A 26,986-nucleotide genomic window follows, 5' to 3' on the forward strand; every position below is an offset into this window, starting at 1 on the left:
GAGAAGGCACAGACAATGTAAGTGTGGGCGGGGGGAGGTGGCGAAGGGAGCGAGAAGGCATGGACAATGGGAGTGCAGGCTGGGGGAGATGGGGCGAGAAGGCACAGACAATGGGAGGGAGGAGGGAGTAGAGAAGGCAGTAGGAGAACCTCATTAAAGAAAGTAGTAGGGGCCAGTAGCCACGGGAGGATACAAATTACGACATAGCAGTAATAAGGAGGGACTAACAAGCCTCATAATGAATCAGAATATAGCATTTACAAAGGACAAACACACAAGCCAATTAAAAATAAGGGCGGGGGAATAGGCGTGGCATCTCTCGATACTGAACTACCACAGCTCTTCGCAGAGCAGCGCTTGCGCGCTGGCTCACACTCGACCCAAAAAGGAACTGATATTTTCTCATTATGGCTTGAATGTATGCTTTCTTTCACCTTGCAGCAATGAATCTAGTAAACCAAAGAACACAGAACCTGCCCCAGAAACACTACACCTGCTGCACCCCTCTCCTTGACTTTGAAACCCCTCCACTGCCAAGATCTTGACCTAGCCTCGGCCCACCTCATGCCAGCGCTGAGCTGAGGTGATGACACACTACAATAAAAGTCACAGCTAAGGAGACAATCGAACAGAATGAATTGTAACACACACATACTGTGAAATGCAAACATTTCTTATGCAGAATCTAGGGGCCTGCTTTTAGAAATAAACTGTTTGAATTGCAATTTTAAATGTGTGCAGTTTCCAATGGAAACATCCTTTGGCAACAAACAGCAAGCCATAGGGGACCATGGCACCCCTGACACCCTTATTCCCTCATGCATTGGAGAATCAAACATCAATACAAGTCAGCAGTTTGATGCCATGTGGTCTCCAGGGCCTAATGAAGTGGTCCATTTATAGAATGGACAATTTAAGTCCAGCCTTTTTACTGAACAGCAGTTTCTCACTCTCTACCAGGATTCAAACCTGTAGTAAAACCTTTCCCTGAATAGTATTCCAATAATACGAGCCAATGCACTGCAATGTGATTTTATAAAATAGGAACTAGGGTCCAGGGGCCAGATGTTGTGCAACCATTTAATTTTGCGAGACGCAAATTGCGTCAAATTATGACTCCCAATTTGAGACTCTCAAAAATGAATGTACAACAGTGTCTCAGACACTGTGTGCGATTCCCAATGGGGTGGCTCATTAATATTCATGAGGCTGTCGCAATTTGCGACCCCCATTGGGAATGGCTCACACTCACAGGGATGTTGGCCTGCTGGGGTCAGCTGACCACCATGTCTGTGACTGCTTTTTTGATAAAACAGTTTAAAAAAAAATGCAGCCCGTTTTCCTTAAAGGAAAACGGGATGCATTTAAAACAAGAAAAATGAAACTTTTCAGTTTCATTTTTTAAGGGCAGGCAGTGGTCACTGGGACCACTGCCTACTCCTAAAAAATATTTTCTCACATACTCGTTTGCGAGTGGTTTGCCACCTATTTGAGGTAGGTGGTAAACTGCAAGTGTTTTGCGGCCGCAAATGTGGTTGCACAACAATTGTACATGGCATGGTGACATACTATTACAAAGGGATGCCCCTTCCTAATAGCGGGAGTTGCAAATGCTATTTTGCGAGTCAGTGACTCGCAAAATAGTATTTGTACATGCCAAAACCCTTTTTTGCAGTCGCAAACGGGAATATCTACCGTTTGCGGCAGCAAAAAAGGGTCGGACATCTGGTCCCAGATTAACAAAAAGATTTCAAATTGTGCATCATTGACCACTGTCTGCTCCTCTTGAAGCCACCTAACACAAATCCCAAAAGGGAATCTGTCCAATGGAAACCACTTCTACTTTGGACATCTGTACCACCTCCATAGAGGAGTCAGTAATGTTTAAATGGTTTGTGACTGATATTGCTGTTGCATATCATTGATACATGGCATTCCAAATTGCAATTAGCAGGGGATGCCCAATTTATGCCCCTTTGAAATTGTGCTTTGGAATGGGTTCGTGAACCCTTTTTAAGAGTCAGAAATGTTTTTCTGATTCACAAAATGGGTATCGTACATATTATAAAGTCATTATTGTGGCAGAAGTGTCATTTGCAGGAAATATGGACATGCTCCCCTGGCCGGAGTGCCCACCTGCATGTATATATGGTATTGCAGCTTTTTTTGGCCCTGACATCATGCTAATCTAAGTCTGTACACAGAGGCCTAAGCCTCTTCCTGCAATGTGATGTCAGGACTTGTCCTATGACCTGTAGGGATGCACCAAGCATACTCCCATAATGGACAGAGGACTACTGCCCCTGTCCTGGGTGTAGCTCATAAAGTGGCGGTGACAGCATACCATGTTTTTGAGATTAACGGTATATCTAGATCTTTTTATCTGTGATACTAAAAGTATGCCCTACAGACGCATCTTGGGTAAAGTTGTACTATTATGTGTATGCCCATAACCTTGCACTGATATCTTGTCTATCTCTCAAGCGTGTGCATGTGTAGTGTGCATGGACCGCATCAGCAGTAGTAAGACTCTGTGTGAATGAGTCTCAGTACTAGAGCTAGAGAGATCCATTTTGGATGCCTCCAGCTTGGCATGGCACACGAAAGAGGATGAGGACTGCATCCCCAAGCAGCAGACATATTGTAGTCCTGTGATTGGAGGATGAAGATCCATACACTGAAGTTAGTAGGATGGATCAAACCACAAAGAGGGGAAGAGAGGGAGTTTGGAACTTAGAGTAACAACCTCCTGCTTCAAATCTGCAGAAACAAAGGTTACCTGAACCAGAAAGGAGGGTCCTCAGGAAGTTACATTTTTAGAGAGAAACATCCATTATTATTGTTTATGTCTTGGATATTATGATAACATTTCGACAGGCCCGATCACACCTACCTAGGTGTCATGCTTCATCACAGGGTTGTCACATCTGCCTAACAGTGTACTAGGGGGGGAGGGGGTGGATGGGCTCATTGAGGCCCTTCGAGAGCACTTTGGAGGTCACGGTGAGCTCACTGACGATGAGGTATAGGATCTAAATGAAAAAAGATACAAATCCCTTGCAGTGAAGCCTTTCTATTGCCCTTTATTCTGGGAAATTCACTGTGGGAAATTAAAAACGAAAAATAGTGACTAAAGGTGTAAGACGTACATAAAACACAGGTAGAAGACATTATGAAGACTGTTGTAATTCCTGAGATGCAGCAACTATTGATAGGTCTCAGAAGAACAGAGAAGCAGAAGATAGCGGCACAGCACAGCACTTCCATGCAGCACTTGCGAAGGTGGGAGAACACTGCAACAAAATGGTGTCCGAGAAGCTGTGCAGTGTCGTAGTAGAATAATACGTAATATACATGCAGCATTTCTATCATTCCATGAGACATTTCACACTCTCATGGGTATGCCTACCCCAAAAGTGGGTCTTTTATTCCTCATAAATGCGAGGCCCCAGCATTCTCTGTGGTCACACACTGTAAATTAATCAATATAGCAATATCCAACATTAATTGTCACATTGGAGCCAACAAGTGGTCAAAACATCTGAAAGTTCTAATAGTACTCGCGTCGTTAAGGGCAAACGCTGGCGATTGGCGTACCCTGTGACCGCAGCATCGATACGTTACTGAATTGTGGAGGCAGGTGACAAAGTCGATGATGTGTGACCAATGCACATACAGGATGTGTAAACATTATCACGTATGCCATCTGACGTCACCGGGAGAGCATGTATGACGTTGCCATGGACCTGGTGTCTGAGGGCAGGGGCTGCCTGTACATTATGTTCATAATATCAGGCATGATAAATAGGGAATGAGTAAGAAATTTGAAAAAGGAGGAATAACAATGAATCAGACCAACTTATACTGCAAAGCAAAAGTACAACATTCAAGTCCGATATTACACAGCTCAGGAACTGGTGGACCCATTCCTGACCACGAGTCTCCAAGAGTTACCACTGCACTGCCTGCTTACTGCTTTTGCAAAGAGAATGTTTATGTTTACTACTGCACTTTGCACCTCTGAATCTTAGTCTACATTGGCAAAAGCACTACAGAAAGAAGTTAAAATTAAACCACATCTGCATCTAACTGAAAGTTAAATGTGAATAAACTTTAAATTATAAATTGCAAGTTTTTCTTTTCCTTTTCTATTACAGGGAACAGTGCACTTCAGGCAATGTAACTTCTCTGACATGTGTGGGTAAGTCTATACGTGTTTAGTATTGTGTTATTGGTATAACAACAATTGATATATCAATATAGTCTTAAAACTCTAGGAAGAATTTTCGAAGAGCAACTCTTCAAATAATGCAAATGTCCTATGTGAATCTTCTGGAGCATGTTTTAATGTACAGAGTCTGCAGTGTAGACAAGTCAAGCTTTACAAGGACACCATAGAGGGATGACAACTTTGCCCCATGTTATTTGATTAGGAGTTTCTTTAGACCGATCAGGGAAAAAATAAATTGAAAGTGTCATATTTGGCAATGCCGGATCTAAGTGCTTAATGTTTGCAGACAGCATGCCCTGCATAGCTAAGATTAGTGGATATTTTAGCTTAATTTTGGGTCACAGAATACATTTGTCCAATTCTTTATCATACCTATTAAGGAAAAGGATAACAAAGGGATTAGCAATCTTGGCCTATACAAGAGGAAGCTAGAAAAATAGTTTTTCTGGGTCTAAGAGTTTCTAGAGATTTAAGGACAGTCCCATAATTTAATTTGACAATCTTGAAGAACGAACTGAAATTGGAGTTTAACAGATGGCATAAATTTTATCTCGCTATGTGACCAAAACTACTATCATAAGAGGGCATGTTTTAGCCACAATTCTAAATAAATATTCCAATCTGTCTTTATATCAGGAAGTAATAATCTCTATAAACATCTTAAAATGGTAATGTCTAAGTTTACTCGTTATTCCAAGACATACTCATCAATATCATTAGGTAGATTAAAGATCCCCAACAAAAAGGTGGTTTCCCAGTTTTAAAGAGTATCATATAGCCTTTTACATTATTTAAATGCAGCACTGACTTGAAAGTATCAGTTCTGAAACATAACATGGGTTGAGATTGCAATGCAAGCAATCATAATTATTATTATTTCATATCTAAAGCTCACGATTGCCTGAAAGGTGACCTGGCGCTAAAATGTAACAGTATGGCATCCCTTCTATTTAAAATGTAACAGTATGACATCCCTTCTCTACAGCAATTATAAAGTAAATAACCAGATTTTAAGCAACTTTCTAAACTGACCGAGGTCTGCAGCCTTTCCCAGGAGATAGGTAGACTGTTCCACAAATGCGCAGCTTGAACTGAGAGTGCTCTGCCTCTCATTTGAGAAAGTCTGAATTTTTGTTATAATAAAAGCCTGGCTTCTGCAGAATGCAGCAGCTGGTCAGGTTGGTACCAAGTAAACTTTTTCTGCAAATAAACAGGGACCTATGAAAAGCCCTGTGAACATACAAAGAGATTTTAAAAGTATTCTCTTAGCTACTGGTAGCCAGTGAAGTTTTTTTTAATGCAGAGGAGGCCGTTATATTTTGTGGAAGTCAATCTGTCTGGCATTGACTGCTTGACTTTGAGAAAGAAAGAAAGAGAGAAAGAAAGAAAGAGAGAAAGAAAGAAAGAAAGAAGGAAAGAAAGAAGGAAAGAAAGAAAGAAAGAAAGAAAGAAAGAAAGAAAGAAAGAAAGAAAGAAAGAAAGAAAGGCAAGATGGAAAGAAAGAAAGGCAAGATGGAAGGCAAAAAGGAAAAAGAGAAAAGGAAAGAAAGAGAGAGGGAAAGAAAGTAGGCAAGAATAAATCAAGGCAAGAGAGAAGGAAAGAGAAGGAAAATAAGGAAAAAGAGAAAAAGAAAAAAGGGAAGAAAGAAAGGGAAAGAAAAAAGAAAATTAATTTTATTTTCAATATATATATATATATCTTTTGAACTCAATACAATTATCTAAAAGCCAACAATAGTATAGAAAATAGTATTCCTTGCTCAGAATAGCTCCTCCTTAGGTAAAAATTTAAACTACTGAAATAACAAGGAGGTATTGTACAGCCGGGGAAGTGCATGATTCTTATATGCACAAGACAAGGAAAGTGCGGTCACTACAATGACACCTCCCAAGCAGATGTCCCTCGTGCACACAGCATGTCCAACATGGCCTCAAGTGTGCATACTTCATTACACAACCAAGGGAAGAAAGTGAGGCAGCAGCAATGAAATATCCCGAATTCATGACAGTGGGACAGAAAATTGGCACCAAAATAAAAGTGGCTCCCACTACGGAATTACAAAGCCAAGAAAGTTGTCCATGTTTGGAAAAAGGGGCTGTTTTCAACTCTAACAGAAATGCTGTGCAGGTGTTTTTAAAGGCTGAAGGCATTTGTTTTGCTACAGGCAATGTTTGTTTTAATATAGAAAGCACTCAACTGTAAAATGCTGCCGAACAGAACATAAAACCAGACTTGTTAGAAACTGGGTTACTGGTTGACTGGGTGTGATCCCTGGTTAAGCAGCAACTGAAATCTTAGTCAGGGTAAGGTACAAGCAAACCCAAAATGAACCTGTGCTCAGCCCCCTGGTAGCTTTGCACTAAGCAGTCAGGCTTAACTTAGAGGCAATGTTTAAAGTATTTATTCAACACTTCAAACAGTAAAACAGTGAAATCAATAAATAAATAAAACAAGACTAAAATGACAAATATCAAAGTAGTAAAATCGGAGACATTGAAGTTTAACGTTTTTAGAGAAAATACCATCACAAGGCATAAAGTGCCAACTGTGGATATCTGTTCGGGACAAAGTCACAAGTTCAGGCTGACCGTGATGGAGCGTGGGTCGACTACAGGTACACAGTTAGGCCTGTGGAACAGAGTGCCTTAAACTCTGGTTTGCGGAGCTTTGCATGAATCCGTGTCAAAGATGTGTTGCACAGCCAAGGTGATGCATCAGTTCAGAGATGCGGCGAGGCCGTTATGCGTAAGTCCTGTTGCGTCTCTATTGAGGTCCTGTAGATGGGACTTGTGCTGAGAAGTCTTGAGTCAGGATGCGTTGTGCAGTCCAAGCGATGTGTCGGTTCTGAGGAGCTGCGAGGCTGCGATGCGGAGTCCAGCATCGTAGTTGAGGCTGCCGTCAGTGAGAGATGCAAGGGCCTGCGCTGAGGATACGGGCTGTGGTGGCTATGCAAGTCTTTATGATGGGTCCAATTTACACAGTGTGGAGATGCATGAGTTTTGCTCGGGGTTGTGCCGTGCACCCGAGGAGATGTGTCGATTCTGCTGGATCCACAGAACCTGAAAAAATCACCTTAAGCCATTTCCAGGGTTCCAGGACTGGGGAGACACCACTTGGCAGGGTAGATCCACATATGGCAGAGTCCAGGTGCAGATGCAAGGTTGTTGGAAGCCTGTTATGTCCCTGAGGCTTCAGTCAGGAGGCCAGCCAACTAGCCCGTAGAGTCACTCTTGGTTCTAGGTTCAAGTGTTGCAGGACCAGTCCTTCTCACCCAGGCAAGAGGACAGTGGGCAGCAGGTCAGCTCAGCAAAGCAGGAGTCCAGCAGAGTGCAGTCCAGAAGAGTGGAAGTCCTTCAGCAGCACAACATTCCTTCTTCCTGGTAGAGTATCCACAGGTTCAGAAGTGTACAGAAGAGTTGGTGTCTGAGGTCCTTGTTTAATACTCAGTTGTGCCTTTGAAGTGGGAATAAGCTTCTAGAAGTATGCCTTTGAGGTGTACCGATGCCCTGCCTTCCCTGCCCTGGCCCCAGACCAACTACAGGGATTATGCAGCCTTTTGTGTGGAGACAGGACACAGCCTATTCTAGTGAAAGTGGGGCTGTGCACAGCTCCTCCCTCCCATCCTGCAAGTGATGGGCCTTCGATTTGTACCTGCTCCCATTGTGTGTGGATGTCTAGGAGGAATACACAAAGCTCAAATATCACACACACAGTCATGTGACCAGGGACAGGTTGCAGGCACCAAATGGCCAAGGCAAGAAAATGCCAACTTCCTAAAAGTGGCATTTTCAGATTTGGAATTTAAAATGGGACTTCACCATAAGTTAATATTTTAAATTCGGATTCCAGAGGCACCATAAATGAGCTGGGGATCTCTTCCCATTTGGGAATTACACATATAAAATGTAACAAGGCAACTCTAATGCTATCCTATGGGAGAGATATGCCTTGCAGGCTGTAGTGAAAAACTAATTTAGGAAGTCTTTTACCACCAGGACATGTAAAACTTAAAAGTAGATGTCCATTTTTTAAAGGCATTGCACTCTGCCGTTGGGGCTGTCCCGGGCCTACCTAATGGGTGACCTATATGTATGTAAAAGGAAAGTTTGGTCCTGGCAAAAGGTTTATTTTGCTGGGCCGCCATGGTAGGTTAAAACTGCACACACAGGCTCTTCAGTGGCAGACCTGAGCCATGTCTAAAGGCTACTAAAGTGGACGGCACGATCAGTGATGCAGGCCCATTAGTAGCATTTACTCTGCAGACCTTAGATGCATGTAATACCCCCTTAGTAGGGACTTACAAGTAAATGAAAATATTCCAGTTGGGTATACATCGATGTTACTATGTTTAAGCAGAGAGCACACGCACTTTAGTGCTGGTTAGCAGTGATAAGGTTCGCAGAGATCTAAGGCCAACAAAATGAACTCAGCAAAAAGTAGGAGTAGGAAGACAAAAAGTCTGGGGATGACCCTGAAGAAAGGGCCAGGTCGAACAGGCCTGCACACTGACTTATCACACCAGCCCTTCTGGTACTGCCAGATTGCCCTACAGGCCAGTCCGACCCCGAAGGCAGGTAAATCTGCGGCCGCAGTAGTACAATTTATCATATATTAGACAAGTACAGCACTGGTGACAATAACAAACAGAAGAGTTGACTACTCAAGTTTTCCAAAATCAGTTGTGATTAGATTATCAATCCTGGGAGTTACTTTGATTCTGTATAATTATGTACTTATAGCTTTGTTTTTCCATTTTTTTATTAAGGACTTCAAGTATAATAATTGAAAGAAATTGAATAATCCCAACAACAGTGGTCCTTCCCTCTTTTAAAGTTAAAACATTTGCGTTGTGGATAAAAGGGAGACAAAATGTGATGATAACTGTGAGAAGTTGGCCTTGTAATGCTGTCCACTAATTAAAGTGGGCATCTTGCACCATTCGAAACAATCCTTATAGTGATTTAAGAGGTCAAAGATAACCTTAGTAAGCTATCCAAGTGGTAGCTGTGGAGAGCCGGTTCAGGCTTAATCTTGAAGGAATGTTAAGCAGCTTGTTTACCAGAATGCAACCTTGTCGTATTGGTTGAATGAAGGGAGAACCACACAGTAGTTATAAAAATATGTATTTATTATACAACACTCTCTAAAACGACACAGTATCTCCTACAAGACAGTGTCTAGAGGACGTAGAATCACTGGGACCCCAAGGAACCACCCAGGGTGAGTAAGTAGGGACCCAATGGAGGACGGGTGCAGCTTGGGAGCACGGCCGCAAGCTCCATGCAATTCTATGGGAAAGTCGCGGTTGGCGTTTTAGAGTTTAAGGACCCTTCCCAATGGACTTCGCAGAAACCCCATGGAAGTTAGGAGGTTGGAGAGCCACCCCACCCGTGGATACCCTAGTACCAGAGTTACTTCTCCTAGGAAAGCCGGGTGCATAGGTCTGAAGTGGCGTCGGAAACCTACGTCGAACCCAATGGAGGACTTAAAAGAAGAGCCACTGCTGGAAGGAAGAAAAGTGCCTGTTGGAATCCAAAGGTGTATTCTGGTCGAAGAATACCTGAAAAAAGAGGGTACAGAGTCTGGGGCACTCAGGAGTGACCAGGGGCTTGGTATTATTATTATTATTAGGGAGGTTTATAAAGCGCTTGGTTACGCTAGAAAGCGTGTCCCCGCGCTACACCTGAAAACTCAAAGCAGTAGTGAGGAGTAGGCTCGATTATCTTGAGAAAAGGTGTGTTTTTAAGTTCTTCCGGAAGCTGGATTCCGATGGGTCTAGGCGGAGATTAAGAGGCAGGGCGTTCCAGCGCTTCGCTGCCAAATGGCGAAAAGAGCGTCCACCCATACGGGCCTTTCTGATCCTAGGAACCACAAGTAGACCTCCGTGTGAAGAGCGCAGAGCACGTGAGGGTGCATACTTGATGACTAGGTTCTGGAGTGGTGAAGGCGCTTTCCGAGCGAGAATGCGGTGACAGGTACAGAGGGCCTTAAATTCCACTCTGCTTCTTACTGGCAGCCAGTGGAGAGTGTGAAGGGCAGCTTTAGAATCCGATCTTTTAGGGACTTTTAGGATGAGGCGGGCTGCCGCATTCTGCAATACCTGGAGGCGGTTTATTGCCTTACAGGTGGCACCCAGGTACAATAGGTTGCCGTAGTCTAGGCGCGATGTCACGAGGGCGTGTACCAGTGTTCTCCGGGCGGACATAGGGAGGAGAGCAAGGACCTTGCGTAAGATTTTTAAGACGCTGAAACAAACACCCGCCACTCGGTTTATTTGGGGTCCAAAAGACAGGTCAGCATCGAGCCATACGCCAAGGTTTTTGACTTCCTGACGGGGCATAGGTGCCTCCCCCAGACAAGGGGGCCACCATGCCGATGACCAAGCGGAAGGACTCCCCCCCACCACGAGCACCTCTGTCTTGTTGCCATTTAATTTAAGGCAGTTGGTGGACATCCAGGTAGCAAGGTCTTGCATGCAAGCCTTGAAACTGTCCGAAGCAAGTCCGGGTAGACGAATAGCCACCGCTGTCGGGTGCTTAAGGTGCGTTGATGGAGTTCTTGACTCTGCAGCTACAGGGACCAGAAGATGTTGAGGACAACCAGGAGCTGGATACGATCTGTCCCCCAAAGGATGTTGAGTGTTGAGGGGTCAGTGTCTGGCAGGAGCACCAACAAGCCTTGGCAACGGCAACCCATGCAGAAGGTCAAGGAAGGTTACGGTTCGGATCAGCAAGGTTCAGGAGACTCACCAAAGCCAGGGGAGTCAGGGCAGGCCTGGAGCAATTAGGAAAGCCCAAGAAAAGCAATGTTGACCCTAAAGGGGACTCACAGACCAGAGGCACAGGAGTCGCAAGAGGACCTCAAGTGATTTCATCACACAGAGACCCACATAGCACTTGGTGCGAGGAGGCTGCAGTTCTTTGTAGGAAATGGTGCCCGAGGTTGGGGCTACTAGGAGCTCAATGCACTTGCTCAGGAAACGCCAACAAGCATATGCACATACAAAAAGGACGCGGTGCACACGGTTTCAAGTATTGCAGCCCCCACAAGGGATTCTGTCCTCCAACTTGGTAGGAGGGCAGCTCGGACCTCGAGGGACATTGAAGCCCACCTCCTGTGTTGATATTCTGTGTGGTTGTGCTACAAATGTTGCACAGATTTGATGTTTTGTGGCGGGTGCGGCATGTGGCAAAACCCATTGTTCTTGGTGCCATTGCATAAGCATGGTACTGCTTCAAGGAGGGTTCACCTGTGGTTGGCTGAAATTAGTCCAGACAACTGTTTTTGTTAGCCTGATTTGGACTGTTGCAGCCTATCCTCCATGTCTTATGCAGTTGTGCAACTGCCAGGGCAGGAGGTCTATATGTGTGGCACATACTATTGAGCTACACAAAGAATTGCAGTGGAATTGCATAGCAGCTAATCAGAAGATTTTGGGAAGGCTGTGGTGAAACATTCACTCATAGGTTTTCTTTGCATGTTCGTGAAGAAAAAACTCAAACAAAAATGAACTGAGAGGTTATTTCAAGAATATGGCAAAGTATTGAAAAGGATATACCTACTTGCCATTAACTCCTACAGCGGGGCACCTTGATGAGTCAAAAGGCAGTAGAGTTAGGAGTATGGTAGCACATAACAAGGAAGTTTGCGGAGGCAAAATATAAATATATTTCCAATGAATAAGGAGCATCATAAGAGTGGTTAGACTTTAATCAAGTAAGGTATTGTCACAGAGACCAATACACTAGATGAGAGTGCTAAGATAGAAGGAGCAATGATCAAATCTGAATCATGCGTTTCCAAATTCCAATGGATTGTTGCAGTCGCCTTGCATTCAAAATTGGCATGTCAGACAGTGGCAGTGGTTGAATTTTGAAAGTGGTGGGGCAGAAATGCTATACCCGGGTATAATGAGCGCAAAGCAAAGTGAGCGAGGCTGAAGTGCAAAAAGAGGATGCAGGGGGTTTTCCTCCCGCAAGAATGATTTTTTAAAAATGGATTCACATGGTGGATTTTATACCTCAAATTTATTGCATATTGTTAAAAAAGAGGGATCCAAATATAGCATTTTAAAGCACAAGTGTGAAGAAAACATTAATCAATCACTGATCTGTTGAGCGTGGCTAATCATCCACAAAGGTATCCAGGCGCTAGGATCTAGCTGGGATCAAAACATTAGTAACAAGCCAAAAATGTGCTCAATCCTTGAACTGGTCTACTTGCAAAATGACCCCTGAGCCAAGCACTTTCAAAGAACAGAAATAGGCACTCTGAGTGATTCCTACTTGTAACACATCTCTGTCTAAGATGTGTGAGTTACATGACATCCATACTGGTGGGCATTAAATGTAAATGGCCTCATTTATGAGGCTCTCCCGGCACTTTTGCGCCACCGGAACATCACTTTTTTAATGTTCTTTTGGCGCAATGTGCCACTGGCATATTTATAAGGTCAACTAAAGCCACGTTACGTGGTTTTTCATGGCCTTATAAATATGTGCCCCTTTCACGCAGAAAACTGTGTGAAAGAGGCGTTCCACTGATTTGCTCTGAGCGTTCCCAGCAACATCCATGGCTTTTTGACAGTGCCCCAGATTTGTGAGAAATCGCAAGTCTGAGACAGCATTCTGCAGCACACACAGAAAAAGGAAAAAGCCTCTAGGTTTCCCTTCCTGCACAAAAATCATCATCCCCGCTATGCAGGCACCCTTGCACCATGGTGCAAAGGTGGCTGCATTGGCGCACAGCAGCCCATTGTGCGCCGGCTCTGGGGAAAGGACAGGAATGTGCCGTATCTAATAGATATGGCGCATTTCTGCCCTTTTCTTTTGCCGTAGGGCAGCGCAGCAGCAAGACCTGCTGCACTGCCCTATGGCAAAATAGCCATAAATGAGGTACTAAGAGTGCAGAGGCTGGAGAAATACAAACTTGGGATTTAAAACATAACGCCGTGATTGGGTTTTAAAACATAACAGTGATTGGGGTTATCTTTACTAATAAGAATGTATTTTTTTATTGTTTTTTGTAGCAATCCTAGACTAATGAAAGGTTGTGGAAAAAAACTATAAGGTTCTAAACCTGTGCTTTGCCGTTTGCATGCAGCTGTTTGATGATAGCTCATAGCTCGCTATGCCGTACTAGGACTATAACTTATGAACTGCAGGTAATAAAAGGCTCTATGCGACAAAAGCAGTAACCCACAGAGTGGTCCACGTAAAATACAGTTTGGTGACCTAAAATATTTTTGGGCAGTTTTATATTGTACAAGCTCAAACCACAGGAATTGGAACACTTAGCAAGCACTGGGACATTAAATGATTTGCCCAGAATCATAGGATTTTGAGCTGATACCGAGACTCGAACCTGGTTACCCACTTCCATAGTCTGCAGCTCTGGCCTTTGCACCACATCCTAACCATGTTACATGGTGTGGCTTTGCAGGAGACTCTGTTCTCTCCTGCAGGTACCTTATTCACCAGCCTTATATTGACATTTTTATTATACACTGATTTGCTGGGAAGTGGAAACATAAGGAGCTCTGCAACAGATGACTTTAACCCATTGATATTTCAAACTGCAGCCGTCCCCACCCTTCCCAGCTTGGCTCCAGCTGTGCCCTAAAACTAGCACTGGGTGAGAAGTGGAGGCAGTGTGTAAAAGGGAAACCTACAGCAGGGCCCCGTTCTGGGAGTCCAGTGACGGAAGCACTAGGGCCTCCCACTCCGGCCTTTGATGCCTGCCGGTGTATTTGCATTTTATATACAGACATTGAAAAGCTGATACACCTTGCAGGACCTAGCTGTTTCCTTGGCTCCACTGTCAACCTCTCTAAAGACATGGGGCCAGATGTAACAAGTGTAAATTGCGACACACAATTTGCTCTCGATTGCGAGTCGCAATTTACAATGTACAACAGTGTCAAAGACACTGATTGAAAGCCTCATGAATATTAATGGGGGACTCGCAATTTGCGACCCCATTGGCAATGGCTGGGCTCAGCAGACCCCCATGTCTGGGACTGCTTTTAAATAAAGCAGTTTTTTAAAAATGCAGCCCGTTTTCCTTAGAGGATGGTTGAAGGCTCCATTCCCCACCGGCCGCTCCCTGTCCGTCTTTATATGCATGCTGTGGTCCTGCCAACTAAACCAATCCCGATGCTTCTTTCATGTTGCTTGCATTAGTGAACAGAATGACAGCAGCACCAGGATTGGATGGGGCAGGCAGACACAGTGCTCATACAAACACTAGGATGCTGTGTCTGTTATCTTTTGGCTCATAGCACACCACAGATTGCGAAGAGTTGAAGGGCACATGTCCGATTGCCCATGGAGAACAAAACGGCCAAACTGACATGCGCACTAAATTTCACTACGATGTGCAGGGTGGCTGCCAATTATTATGGTTGGACCAACCCGTAGTACGAAAGGTGTCGGGCGTGGTGATAGAAGTCAGGATCGGGACATAATTAAATTAACTTTAAACTGCAAAAAATATATATATATTGTACATGCAACGGCTGGCACACATGGGGGCAATGCCCTGGCGCTACAAAGGATGAACTGCCCCTGATGTCAGAGGCCCTTTCTGCCATTCAGTTGTTGTAGTTGTATTTGTAAATGGGGGGCAGATGTGTACAGGGGAAGAGTCACAACAGAGATCTGGCTCTCAAGGCATAGAGGGAGGTCAAATAGGTGTTGGCTAGTTGGTGTTACTAACCACATTATGAATAGCAACAAGTATTACTGAATGTTTTTATTTTGCGCACTTGTTGAAGATTTTTGCAAGAACAGTGAGGAATGCTAACAAAGACTAAAAACTTCTGAGAGTATTAAAGCAGCAAAGGATAATTCAATATATGATTTGAGGTGCACAAATAGCTAATGTACAAATGTAATCAAATTAGGCATTTGTTATACAATGACCTAGCATACTAAAACCTCACTGAAGTAATTAGAGCTTGTCTTTTACAGCATGTGGCAAGAGGCCCAAGTTCATGTCTCGCATCGTTGGTGGAAACGCGTCAGCGCCGGGACAGTGGCCCTGGCAGGCCAGTCTGAACTTCCAAGGTCATCTTCTGTGTGGTGGATCACTGATAACATCACAGTGGATTTTAACAGCTGCTCACTGTGTCTATGAGTAAGTGCTCTCCATTAATTACGTTGTACATTCAGGTGTAGACTAAATGTATGTGATTACATCACGAGTCACCGAAACAGCAGTGACTAAATTAGTCATCAGTGTATGAACTTACTGCGTGCAACAAACAGTGTGATGGCTGTGAGGCAGCGTAGACCTATTTAGAATAAATTATTATGATCTCCAAAAACAACCAAACCTCAAGGATCAAATCCAGTTATCTCTAACTATAAAAGGCCTAACAGTAATGTCTCACATAATGAGTATTCTTCTTGGGCAGTGAAGGAGCTTGGCAGTTCTAACTATTTACAACACACATTGTTGCAATATTTAATAATAAACATCAATAAAAGAAATCAAGTTAAGTGGAAAAGGAATCTGATTAAAATTTGTGGGGGCAGTGGACATGGATGCATCTTTTTTTCAGAAACAATAACTAATGTGAATACTTTCAATCAAATCAATATTCTAAATCCTCAAACTATTTCAAAACATCTTGTTGAAAACCCACCAAACGATTTAAGGCAAAGTAAGTGAACATAGTACATAAAAGTTCAATCAATTGTCGTCTGGCAGAAGCATTCTATCCTTTATTTATGGCTTCTTAATTGATATTTATTCTCCATTCACCAGATTTTTATTTCTTGATTCTTGATCATAGACCACGTGTAGCTCTATGTGCATTTAATGAAATGAAATGTTTTCAATAAGTATTGCTCTTTGTGGATGTAATTAAATGAAATGTTTTCAATAAGTGAAGCTCTCTCTGGATATAATGAAATGAAATGTTTTCAATAAGTATTGCTCTCTGTGAATATAATGAACTGAAATGTTTTCAATAAGGATTGCTCTCTGTGGATATAATGAAATGAAATGTTTTCAATAAGTATTGCTCTCTGTGGATATAATGAAATGAAATGTTTACAATAAGTGAAGCTCTCTGTGGATATAATGAAATGAAATAACTAAAGCTCTCTGTGGATCTTTGTCCCAGAATTGCCATGCTCTCCTCTGCTGTCTGGCAAAAACTCATTCAAATTATTCCTTCATAAGTGTTTGCTCATTTCTTTGTATATGTTCTTCAAATCTCACTGAATAAATATTCTTAAAGTTATGTTTCCAATATGAAAAATTTAAACTCAGTCCTCCTTGCATGTTTTCCATCTCAGATTTATCATTTTAATGACTTGGATGTCCACAGAGGTCCATAAACATATACAAACAAGTAATCACCTTTTTCTTACCGTTTCAAAATGTTCTTCAAATTTCACATAATAAATCTACTTACTAGTTTTAAGGGGTGCTAATAATGTGTGTGCATTTGTTTGTTGAAGCGGTTAATACAAAGATATGTTTAAAAGAAAAAATCTTCTTACAGCTCTATTTATGATGTGATAAATTTAAACTCAGTCCTCCTTTCAATCTCAATTCTAATACGATTTCTCATTATAAATATTTGGCTTTCTAAAGAGGTCCACAAACATATATAAACAAGTAAAGTCATTTTATTACCAATCAAAAAAAGTTTGAAAATTATACATTCTTAGAACATGCCATTTAATTTTCCAGAAATAGTAAAAGATGGCAAGCAATTTCAACAGAACCAACATTAGATCTCATAAAAAGAGGTTTGAGAGATAAATGACACAAAGTGCAGTGCGTGACATATAAAAAGTATGTGATTGAGGTCTTTTAGTCCATTTTCACATAGATCACATATCCTGTCCTTGGGAGGTTGTTAATACAGATGCTTAATTCATTACATTAAACACCCAAAAGGTTATGGCAAGAATGCTTGCAGGTAGTCTGAACTACGCAATCACACTGGTTATCATTCTACCCTATTGTTTTTTGCCCATTTTGCCACCCTAGAAAAAGGTGCACCTTTATGCAGATCAGTGCTGACCACCTACTCCTGGGAACATTCCATCCTGAACTCGCAGGTCATGCCCACTCTAGAAGGACCTCAATCGACCTCAGACCAGTTTCCGCCTTGATAGGCCTCATCAGAGAGGAATAGCTTGAATACTATGAGTTCAGTGATCAAGGTAACCAAGTCTGGGCAAACATTTTGCTACTTAGGACATTACATCAAACACACAAAAGGCGATGGGAGAAATGTTTGCAAATTGTCTAAACTATAGCAATCTCTCTGGGTAACATTCCAACCTATTGTTTTTTGCTCACTGTGACGCTTGCACCTTCAAGACAGAAACCTGTACGTTGATATGAATAAGGGTATAGCAATCTGTACGGAGAGATTTTTGACTATAGACTCACTGGTTTCTGTCTTGACGTCACTGTATGAGCAACATGCATAAAAGATTCAGCATGTTAATTTGATTTTGGAAGGGAGAATATCAAAGGGTCAGAATATCGTAACCAGAATATCGAGGGACAAGACATTGAAGAGGTAAACAAAACATCTGGAGTTAGGTAAAGAATATCTATCCAAACTTACATTTTTATATTTTGTCGCATGATATTCTGGCCACAATATTGTGATCCTCTGATATTCTGTCTTCAATTTTCCTAACCTACATCTGTTAATTTCTTGAGGGTGTAATCATTGACATTAGTATTTGCTGGTCACCAATTTATTAATTTTGTTGGCATAGATGTTAGGATGGGTCTCTGACTATTATCACAACCGAGTAAGTCTCACATTGTCACTATGTGAAAGAAAGGACAGCATCACTGACTATTAAGACAATTTAATAGATTCAATAGTATTGCGCTATTAGTGAACTGACATTGTAAAATTGAACCACCAATGTAGTGTGGTTGTGTTCAAATACTGGGTCTTTAAACTGTTTTTCAGAAGAATAATTCCTCTGAAGAAGCAGTATGTAGCGTGAAATGCATTAGGAGATATGATCATTTTGACTGACTGTAAAAATGGCTGTATTGAATTATGAATCTTTATTAAAATTGAGATTGCAGAAATCTTTATGGAAAACTGAGTTTACATTTATCATGTCTAAAACATTAAGAAGAAGATTTGCTCAGTGAGATTTGAAAAACATATACAAAGGAATGAGCAAACACTAATGAAGGAATAATTTGAATGAATGGTTGTCAGACAGCACGGGAGTACATGGACATTTCTGGGACAAGGATCCCCAGATAGCTTCACTGAATATAGTACATACAAGCCCAATAAAAAGAGCAATGTCATCTTCTTGAAGAGCCTTAAATGATCACCACATTTCAAGTGAACAAAATTATCACATGCTTAATAGAGTAACACAAAATCACCTGTATGTTAGGATCAATGGTTCATTCACACAGATTTTCTTAAACTAATGTATTTAATAAAGCCGCTTACAGACTGAAGCAGAAACAGGGCTGTGTTACCAGAATAATGACCAGTATCTTAATCTAATGAATTCTCAATGCCTCTTTCTAGTACCTATACACTGCAAAATATGACTTAAAACTCTTAGCACGCTTGACTAAATCTGAGGGTTTGCCAGATACAAGGGTTAAATGTAAAGGATGTAGCTAGACATGAAACAAAGAGAGAGAGAAGGAACAGAGATGATTGCAAATACGACTGTTGCATTCCTTGCCAAGATCCTGCACACTCATTCTCATCATAAACCTACACATATCAATAACAGACTCTGCCAAACTTTTCTTCTGCAAATCTTTCTCAATATAAGGAGCTAATCCTCTACACTTCTACAGCGACATGTATTTCCCAATTTTTACATCATTACCCACATAGATATTGTGAAGAGATCTATAAATAATATATACTACAATTTAGAATATTTAATTTATGGCTTTCTTACTTAATGAAACTCACCCAGGAACCAAAATGGTGAATACTGCAATCAACATACAACTTTTACTTTAATTTTGCTTAACACTCTGGCAGAGGCGCACTCGCTGATGCTGACTTCATGGACCATAATGCTTTGGGGTAACACGCTGGTAGGACGAGCAGTGTGCGACCAATTGGATTTGTACAACTTTTACTGATTTTGTACTTTTCAACCAATTTCTGTCCTCAAGTCCTGAAGCTCAGGATGTTTTGGATTTTGACCATAGAATGAAAATGTGAATCATCAAATAGCAAATACATCTTATGGTGTTTACCTTAACAATACAAAACAATGAAGGATGGAATGCTGAACATTGTCAAACGTTCACCCCCAGTCACCAATCTGGGTTAAATCCATAGTTTTTTTGCTCATCATGGCACCCCTGTTTGGACCCAGCCATATGCAAATCAGTCTTAACCTTGCTCCTCCTGGGAAAAATCCAGCCCGAACTGCCAGGCTAGCTTGAATCCAGTGGCATAGTCAGCATGGGACCCATGTCTTGGCCTACCCTTTCCACTTACGGCACGTGTTTGACAAATTTTGCATGTTGGACTTCACGGCATAAGAGCACCCTTTATAATGTTACAATCATTGAATTTATTTATCAATTCTATAACTAGAGTCATTTTTTTCATTCATGTTTAAACTTTATCCTTCATGATCAGAAAGAAATGACTGCTTGCACGACTAAGGACTGGGTTGGTAATGCTGCCTTCTTTGTTTAGCTTTAAACCTGAATACCAATAGTTAAATAATAGTGCACTAGGGGGCTGATTAGGATGGCAGGCCTGTCGGAAACTGGACTGCCCGACAGGCTGTCGGCAGTCCCGACAGATCGACGGGACCACGCGGCTGGACGTATGCACGACCAGAACAAGATAGCCAAATCAAACTCTCTGGAAACAACAAGGATTACCAAGAGAAAATGGCCACCTCGGCCTAGGGGGCCAAAAATGAATCCAAGTTAGTCCACAGTGTTGCGACCATCTTGACGGAACATTGAGATAGACAATATAAAAATGCAGATGAATCCCACTATTTGGATGCTATCTAAAACATATATCGATCCTGCTATGAGTGAGGCCTAAATTCCTCCCGATAAGATCCAACTGCCTGGAAATAAATCGGTCAATGAAGGCAGAACTACTTGCTGGCTCTCACTTGATGGTATAGAAGATATACCCCAGCTAGAGACATCTTCATGGCTAATAGAACCATACAGATAACCCCCAGTCCACTCTCATAGATATAAACAATCTGTAACTGGTCCTGATGAAGGTGATATGAATAATCTCTCACCGAAACGTGCGTAGACCATTTTCAGACACCTGGGAATCCTACCAAAGACACAGGCAAGAGGAGAATCGTTCGAGAATAATAATTCGAATGTCTCTGTCTGAATTCAATAGTTTGTAGGATCCCATACATGTTTTGTATTTTATTGTCATTTTATTGTCATGTTCTGTGTTAGTAGTATGTGTGCTAGTATGATTGAATAGGATGACAGGTGAGAATGCAGGTATAATGGTTAGTCTGTGGGGTGAGTCACAACTTTGAGATTTGGTTCTTTTATGTGTACACTGACTAAAACTAGATGAATGTGTAAACATTTGTATTGTTCTATGATCTTATGAGCACGAAAGGACGAGAATATATATATACAAAAATGAAAAAAATATATTTGTTTGATATAAAATAAAAAAATAATTGATATAGAAACTACATGTGACAAGACTGTTTGTTGGGTAATGTCTCAGGTTTGAGCTTTTGCCAATGTTGAAATCAGATAGGTCAGATTGAGGTTTTTTCATACTAGTTGTTGTTTCCCCCCCCTCTTGGACCTAAAAGCAAACAGGGGGTACCTTTTTTCTTATATGGCAGTCCCGACATAGGCATTATGATACAACCACCACCACGGCGGTCGCAATGCCTATACTTTGCATTGCTGCAGGTGCTACTGGCTGCAGCACCTGCCGCAATCCAAAATAGGGACACCTGACATACCCCTGCATATGTGGCAGGCACCATGCAGTGCCTGCCACATGGTGCAGTGATATGTAGGCCCATTTATGTATGCCCATAGCGGAGGGCCAGGTGGGAAGGGGGGCCCGCTACAGGTCTCCAAAGTCCCTTTCTGCCTGCCTTTTCATGGTGGAATAACCGCCATGAAAAGGCGGGCAGAAATGGACATTGTAATCCCTAAAGTGGTGCCTGGTAGGCACCGCCACCATGGTATGGAATACAACCCCATCTGCTGCACCGGCAGGCTCAAGGAGCCTGTCGGATGCTTGGCTGTCGGTCTTGCTGACTACCAACCATCCATCTGCCATTGAAATATGGCGGGCGGATAAGATGGTTCCGATGGCGGTGGGACTGCCACCGACGGGCTGTCGGTGGCAGTTCCACCATCATCATTATCGGCCCCTAGGTGTCCTTCCATGAACTACAAGTCTGTGACCACCCCAAAAAAACTCTTCTAATTAAATGCTTAAATTCACCTTTTTATTTTTTCCTTTTCATTTTGTGTAGGTGCCTATGAATTAGAAGGTCCCTTTTCAGTTGAGAGCCTTACATCTCATAAAGGTACATGGAGTGCATGTGTAGGTAGGAAGGGATACATGCACAGCTCTGACGAAGGCCCCAGACCCGGATGGACTCTTAGTAATCATGCTCACGGTAACCTATTGATAAAAAGAAATTCTTTTCGGGTATACCATGAGGCTTTTTTAGTATATTTTACCACTCTGGATACCTGCTTTATCCAGCAAATTACTTTATATAAGAACTTCCTTTTATGGTTGAGTTTGTCCTGGTGATATTACCCTACCAGGGTGTGGATAGAGGTCAATGATGAAACATGACACTATTTAGTGGGTGAGGTGTCTATTCCAAAATCGATGGATGTCTTAGTAAGACCTTCAAGTGTTTTATCTTTCTCTTGCTCTTTTTCACCCAGTTGCCCTTTTTTGTATGGGATGCAACTAGGTCTGTTTTCTCTCGCTCTCCCTTTGTGATAATGAATATGCTATAGGACTCCTCCCATTCCTAACTACCCAGTCTATTATCTTGGCATCCCCTCCCTGGGCGACACCTTCAGTGCACTTTCACAGATTACAATCAATGCATGCAAAGCAAACAAGCACAATACAGTAAAAACAGTTTGACTTCACCCAAATGTATTTCAACATACACCAGGTCTAGCACCATGCCGTGCTCCCCCAATTCATCGAGACAAATGTCTCCCTTACCTCTGGCACCTGGGATCATCGTGTGGAGTCCAGCCCAGCGCCTGCCCTGCTCCTCGAGCGAAGACTTTTCCCAGGCAGTGCCCCAGGTTTTGTAAAAGAATAAATACATTGGAGATAGCGCATAGAAGTGTAACACATGTTTAATGCAAAAATAGCTCGAAATAAGCAAAGACAGAAACATCACATCAACTAACCAGAGTTTCGCTCTCTGTTTAGTTGGAGCATATGATGGTGAAATCCATGCATTTCGGTGCTACCTGTATAGTATTTATAGAAACAGTGTGATATGTGTAAAATCCACATCCTGAAGTGCAAGTTGAACCAGGTTAGGACCAAGCCATGATGCTCAAAGAGCATTCTGCCTTTGTTCATGGAGCTTTTCATAAAAGATTTGCTGACCCACACCAAATTGTCCAGCAAGCATTCTGTTTTCATGGAATATTATTCACAACTGTGTTAAGAAAGTCATTTTCAGAAAAAAGGAGGATTATGAATCATTGATGACCCCACAGTGACGGCCACAACCCAACAGTCACAGCAAGACATGGTTAAGATGGCTTCAATAAATGTATTTCTACAGATAAAAAGTATATGAGTGGTTTTATAATGTTATCTACAAATGTAGAGAATTCTGAATATTATAGGTGCAGGCAGACCAAAAGAAATGTGACCAGGGTAGCTGCAACAACCTTGTTATAAAGAGCACATCACCATGTTGCAAAGCAACTCTCATGTCAATTCAGTAATAAAGTGATGCGATGTTTGGGATGATGCTGTCTGTGATTGGTCAGTTTGCTTCAGGGTTCTGTCTCTTGTTTCTCTCTGCAGTTTCTTCTACGCTGCTTCCTGGAGTGTACAAGTCGGCCTAGTGAGCCAACCAGAGACGCAGATCCTGTGGAATCGTGTGGAAAAAATTATATATCACAGCAAATACAAGCCAAACTCAATGACCAACGACATCGCGTTGATAAAGTTAACAGTACCGCTTGCATTCAACGGCAAGTAATCGCAGTCTTTCACTTCAGGTTGTTATTTTGTCATGGAGCTGATGGTTGTCATTTTTTTAAAGCCAGGGTGAGTGGACATAGGGCTTGCACTCAGTGTGCAGGAATAGTTATGACGCACTGCATTTCATCTGACAGGTGATTGTAGGGCATTGGCTAATGCCAGTATCACATGGATTTCAAAACGCTGTCATTTTGTGCTTACATCCTTCAGAGCAGAACCCCATCAAAATAGTATTCTGGTCATTGGAACACGTCCCCAAAAATACAAACCATATGGGAGCAAAATTATTTTTATCTGACATGTTCCCTTTATACGGGTTTTAAACACGACTCATGGATGCCTTCGTTCACCTACATGAATGTATTCCGAATCTGTACCCCGGTAACAGGTTTCGAAATTTATAAAACTCAAAACAGTTGTTAAGCTAAGCGTTGCAGACATGTATGACTTTGTACCTAACTTCGCAAATTATCAGGAAGAACTTTTGTGATCTTTCCAGTCCTCTGACTGACTTTCCTATAGTCCATGTAGCCACTGGGAGCTGTGTGGTAATTTCGCATGTATGTATGCATTGGCATTTATATAGGGCAAACCTAGCTAGGAAGTAAGGGAGCTCTGCACTTTATGTGGGATGTAGAGTTGATCAAGATGGTGTACATCAAATATGGGGGGGCCTACTAAAAATTTCGGGGGGGGGGCTAATTCTTCCAGCAAAAGTCAGATGCTGGGGCTCTAAGAAGGGGTGAAATAAATAACAAAGCCTCGTTAACAAGTAAATGGTTTTTAGGTCGAGGACTACCGGTCTGCCGAAAGGCAGAACCGGAAGTCGGAGATTTAATGACTTGGAGAAGAGGGGCTTGAACCAGCCCCTCTTCTCCCCTGTTCTCCATTGGCTGGCCTCGTAAATGCTGGCCAGCCACTGGAGAAGAGGTCAGTCACTCTGATTAGGCCCCGTCCTTTTCGGATCGGGGGGCGTGTTTTTTGCGAGAAGTCTCAAGGAGGAGACAACAGCAAAACACGCCCCCGAATCCGAAAAGGACGCTGCGTTTCTCCGAGGCATTTCTGCTCTGCCTCGGAGAAAGGCGGTGGTGTCTTCCGGTGCCCTCGGCTTGTTTTGATGTTCCCTTCTCTGTTTTCCTCCTGAGACCCCCCGCCTCCCCCCACCCCTCTATCCTGTACAGGCACAAGAGGACCTCGGCAGAGTGCACGCGCCACAAGACACCGCCTGCGCTCTGCCCTCTGTGCAGTGTTACTGAACCTGGCGAGCTCCTTGTATCCAAGAATACCTTTGAGCTAGCTGGGTGGGGTCATGCACCCACTGCAGAAGACTCTGTGCTACGCTGATCAGGGCGGGGCAGGCGCGAACTTTCATCCTTCGGAGGTCCATGAAACGACAGTTCACGTACTACAGTCTACAGCACAAATATTAATGCCAACAAAGCACGAATAAAATATGGCTGCGGGCCGGGGTCACATTTAATGGCTCAGTAGAGTTCGTATTCAGGAACCCATCCTTCAAAGTCGTCAAACGGAATACCACTAAAATGGGTAACGCGTGAAGTTGCAGAGATTAGAAACTAAAGTATGGAATGCTGTGCAACAAATCTATTTGTCATTCATATATGTGTTACACCTGTTGGATTTATTCACATTTTAAAAAATAGTAAAAACGCATATGGCGCGTGGCAGTCGATTTAAAAGCCCTTATGCTTCATATAGATTTTATTTTTATTCTTATTATGTATTCCAAGCAAGTTTAGAGGAGAGGGAGGGCCCTGGTGACGTCATCAGAACCTGTCAGTCGGCGCTTGATGGCGCTGGCTGCCATGGCAACCGTTTAGCAGCATCGATTTTAACCGTGCGCGGACAGGGGTAAGGGGGATGGGGCAGAACCGAGTCTTCAGTGAGTCTGTGGAAGACGAGGTGACATCATCAGCACTAACGACCATCATTAGCATAATTAGTAATGGCACAGTCTGGCTCTCCGGCTAATGGGCCCGACTGAAAGCCTGTCCTTATTCCATTTTCCGCTCCAGGCCCCGTCTGGCTCGCACGAGCCCGGGCTGTCGTTGACGGATGGCGATGTCCATCACACTGCGCGGTTGTGGAGGAGCCGGGATCCTGCGGGTCCGAATGGGCTGCAGTAATGCAGCTGGCATGGGAATAGGATACGACAGCTCACTACCACTTACAACAAGCATTTACAATGCAACGGTCTCGGCATTGTTAAAGTTAGAGCTATTGGCATTGTTCATGACAATGCCGTTTCTTTAAATGTTTTAAAAACAAAAACAAAAATAATGTCATGAGCAATGCCAATAGCTCTAACTTTACCAATGCCGAGACCATTGCATTGTAAATGCTTGTTTAAAGACCTGTGAAGTACTCAGGTGCGGCTGTGAGTGGGCCCGGGAAGCTGTCTCAGCCCAAGCTGACACACACGACGGGGGTGGGGGGAGGGAGCTGAAGCACTTTCAGCCCTAAGGGAGTTGCGCACCTGACTTACATTGCATTTCACAATGTTTAGTCAGCAGGAGATTGTGATTCGCCCAGAATCACACGATGTTAGCTCATGTGCCTAGCAGGGTTGGATTGGGATTAAAAATCTGCCAGGGCACGTTAAAAAAAGTGGTCCACATTTGCATATTGCCTTTCCTCAAAACACTATTTTGGCGAAATTTTATTACAAAAAAAGTGGGGGGGGGGGGGGGGGGAATAAAAAATGCACGGTTTAGTTTACACTGGGAAAACACACCTGAAAAGGATTGAGGCCACTTCGGCTCTGGCCCCCTGCCCCAGCTCAATATGCATACATTAATGGGCCGGCCCAGCGAGAGAAAGGGAGTGGCACCTCTGCCCGTTCCTAAATGGGAGGTAATGGATGCCCATCTACCTCCAGTAAGGCCACTCAGACACCCACTGGGCCGCTGGCGGTATACGAACAATGCAGAAATCACCCAAATCGGCACCCAGACTGCTCAAAAAAGCAGCCCACAGCTGGAACTAGGACACCGGCCCCATAGGCATTGCCCGAGTGCCTGCATTACCAATCTGACGCTGGTGCCTAGACTGGGGTTTGAGTCTTCGTCTTCAGGATCTAAAGTCAGCGGTTTCAGCCACTAGGATAGGTGCATCGCCTTACAAATGCAATTACCAATTCAACTGGGATCAGCGATTTCAGGATGTGAAATTACAATGTGAATACAGGACACTCTCTATGGAAAAGGAGAATTGCCATCAAAATCGGTATTACTATCCAATCTCCACAGGGAATTCCTCAATTCTGGGTCATTTACCAGGGACAAATTCCACCTGGTTTGACCATGTGAAAAATGATTGAAAATCAGGTGTAGTAATACTGCGTCGGTTACTGCATTCTCTGTAATACTAGTTTGGGTGGAAACGCCTGTTTCCACTCAAACCAACATTACAATGAGACTCTGAATGAGGGCCAATGTGCTGGATCTCAGTTACGTGTGACGTGTATGTGCAAAGTTAAGAAATCTGTTATATTTCACCAGGCACTTTTTAT

The 26,986-nt window shown here is 42.9% G+C and overlaps 1 protein-coding gene across 1 annotated transcript in view; it reads left to right on the forward strand.

Moving 5' to 3' along the window:
- Window positions 1–26,986, forward strand: part of TMPRSS3 (transmembrane serine protease 3) — a 283,583-nt gene that overhangs the window by 146,967 nt on the left and 109,630 nt on the right. The window contains exons 8-10 of the mRNA XM_085624035.1: window positions 4,158–4,201; window positions 15,203–15,368; window positions 23,275–23,444. Coding sequence (XP_085480161.1) covers window positions 4,158–4,201; window positions 15,203–15,368; window positions 23,275–23,444 — 380 coding nt within the window. The remainder of the gene's footprint in view (window positions 1–4,157; window positions 4,202–15,202; window positions 15,369–23,274; window positions 23,445–26,986) is intronic.

The sequence above is a fragment of the Triturus cristatus genome, chromosome 8, assembly GCF_964204655.1.
Source record: "Triturus cristatus chromosome 8, aTriCri1.1, whole genome shotgun sequence".
NCBI classification, from domain to species: domain Eukaryota; kingdom Metazoa; phylum Chordata; class Amphibia; order Caudata; family Salamandridae; genus Triturus; species Triturus cristatus.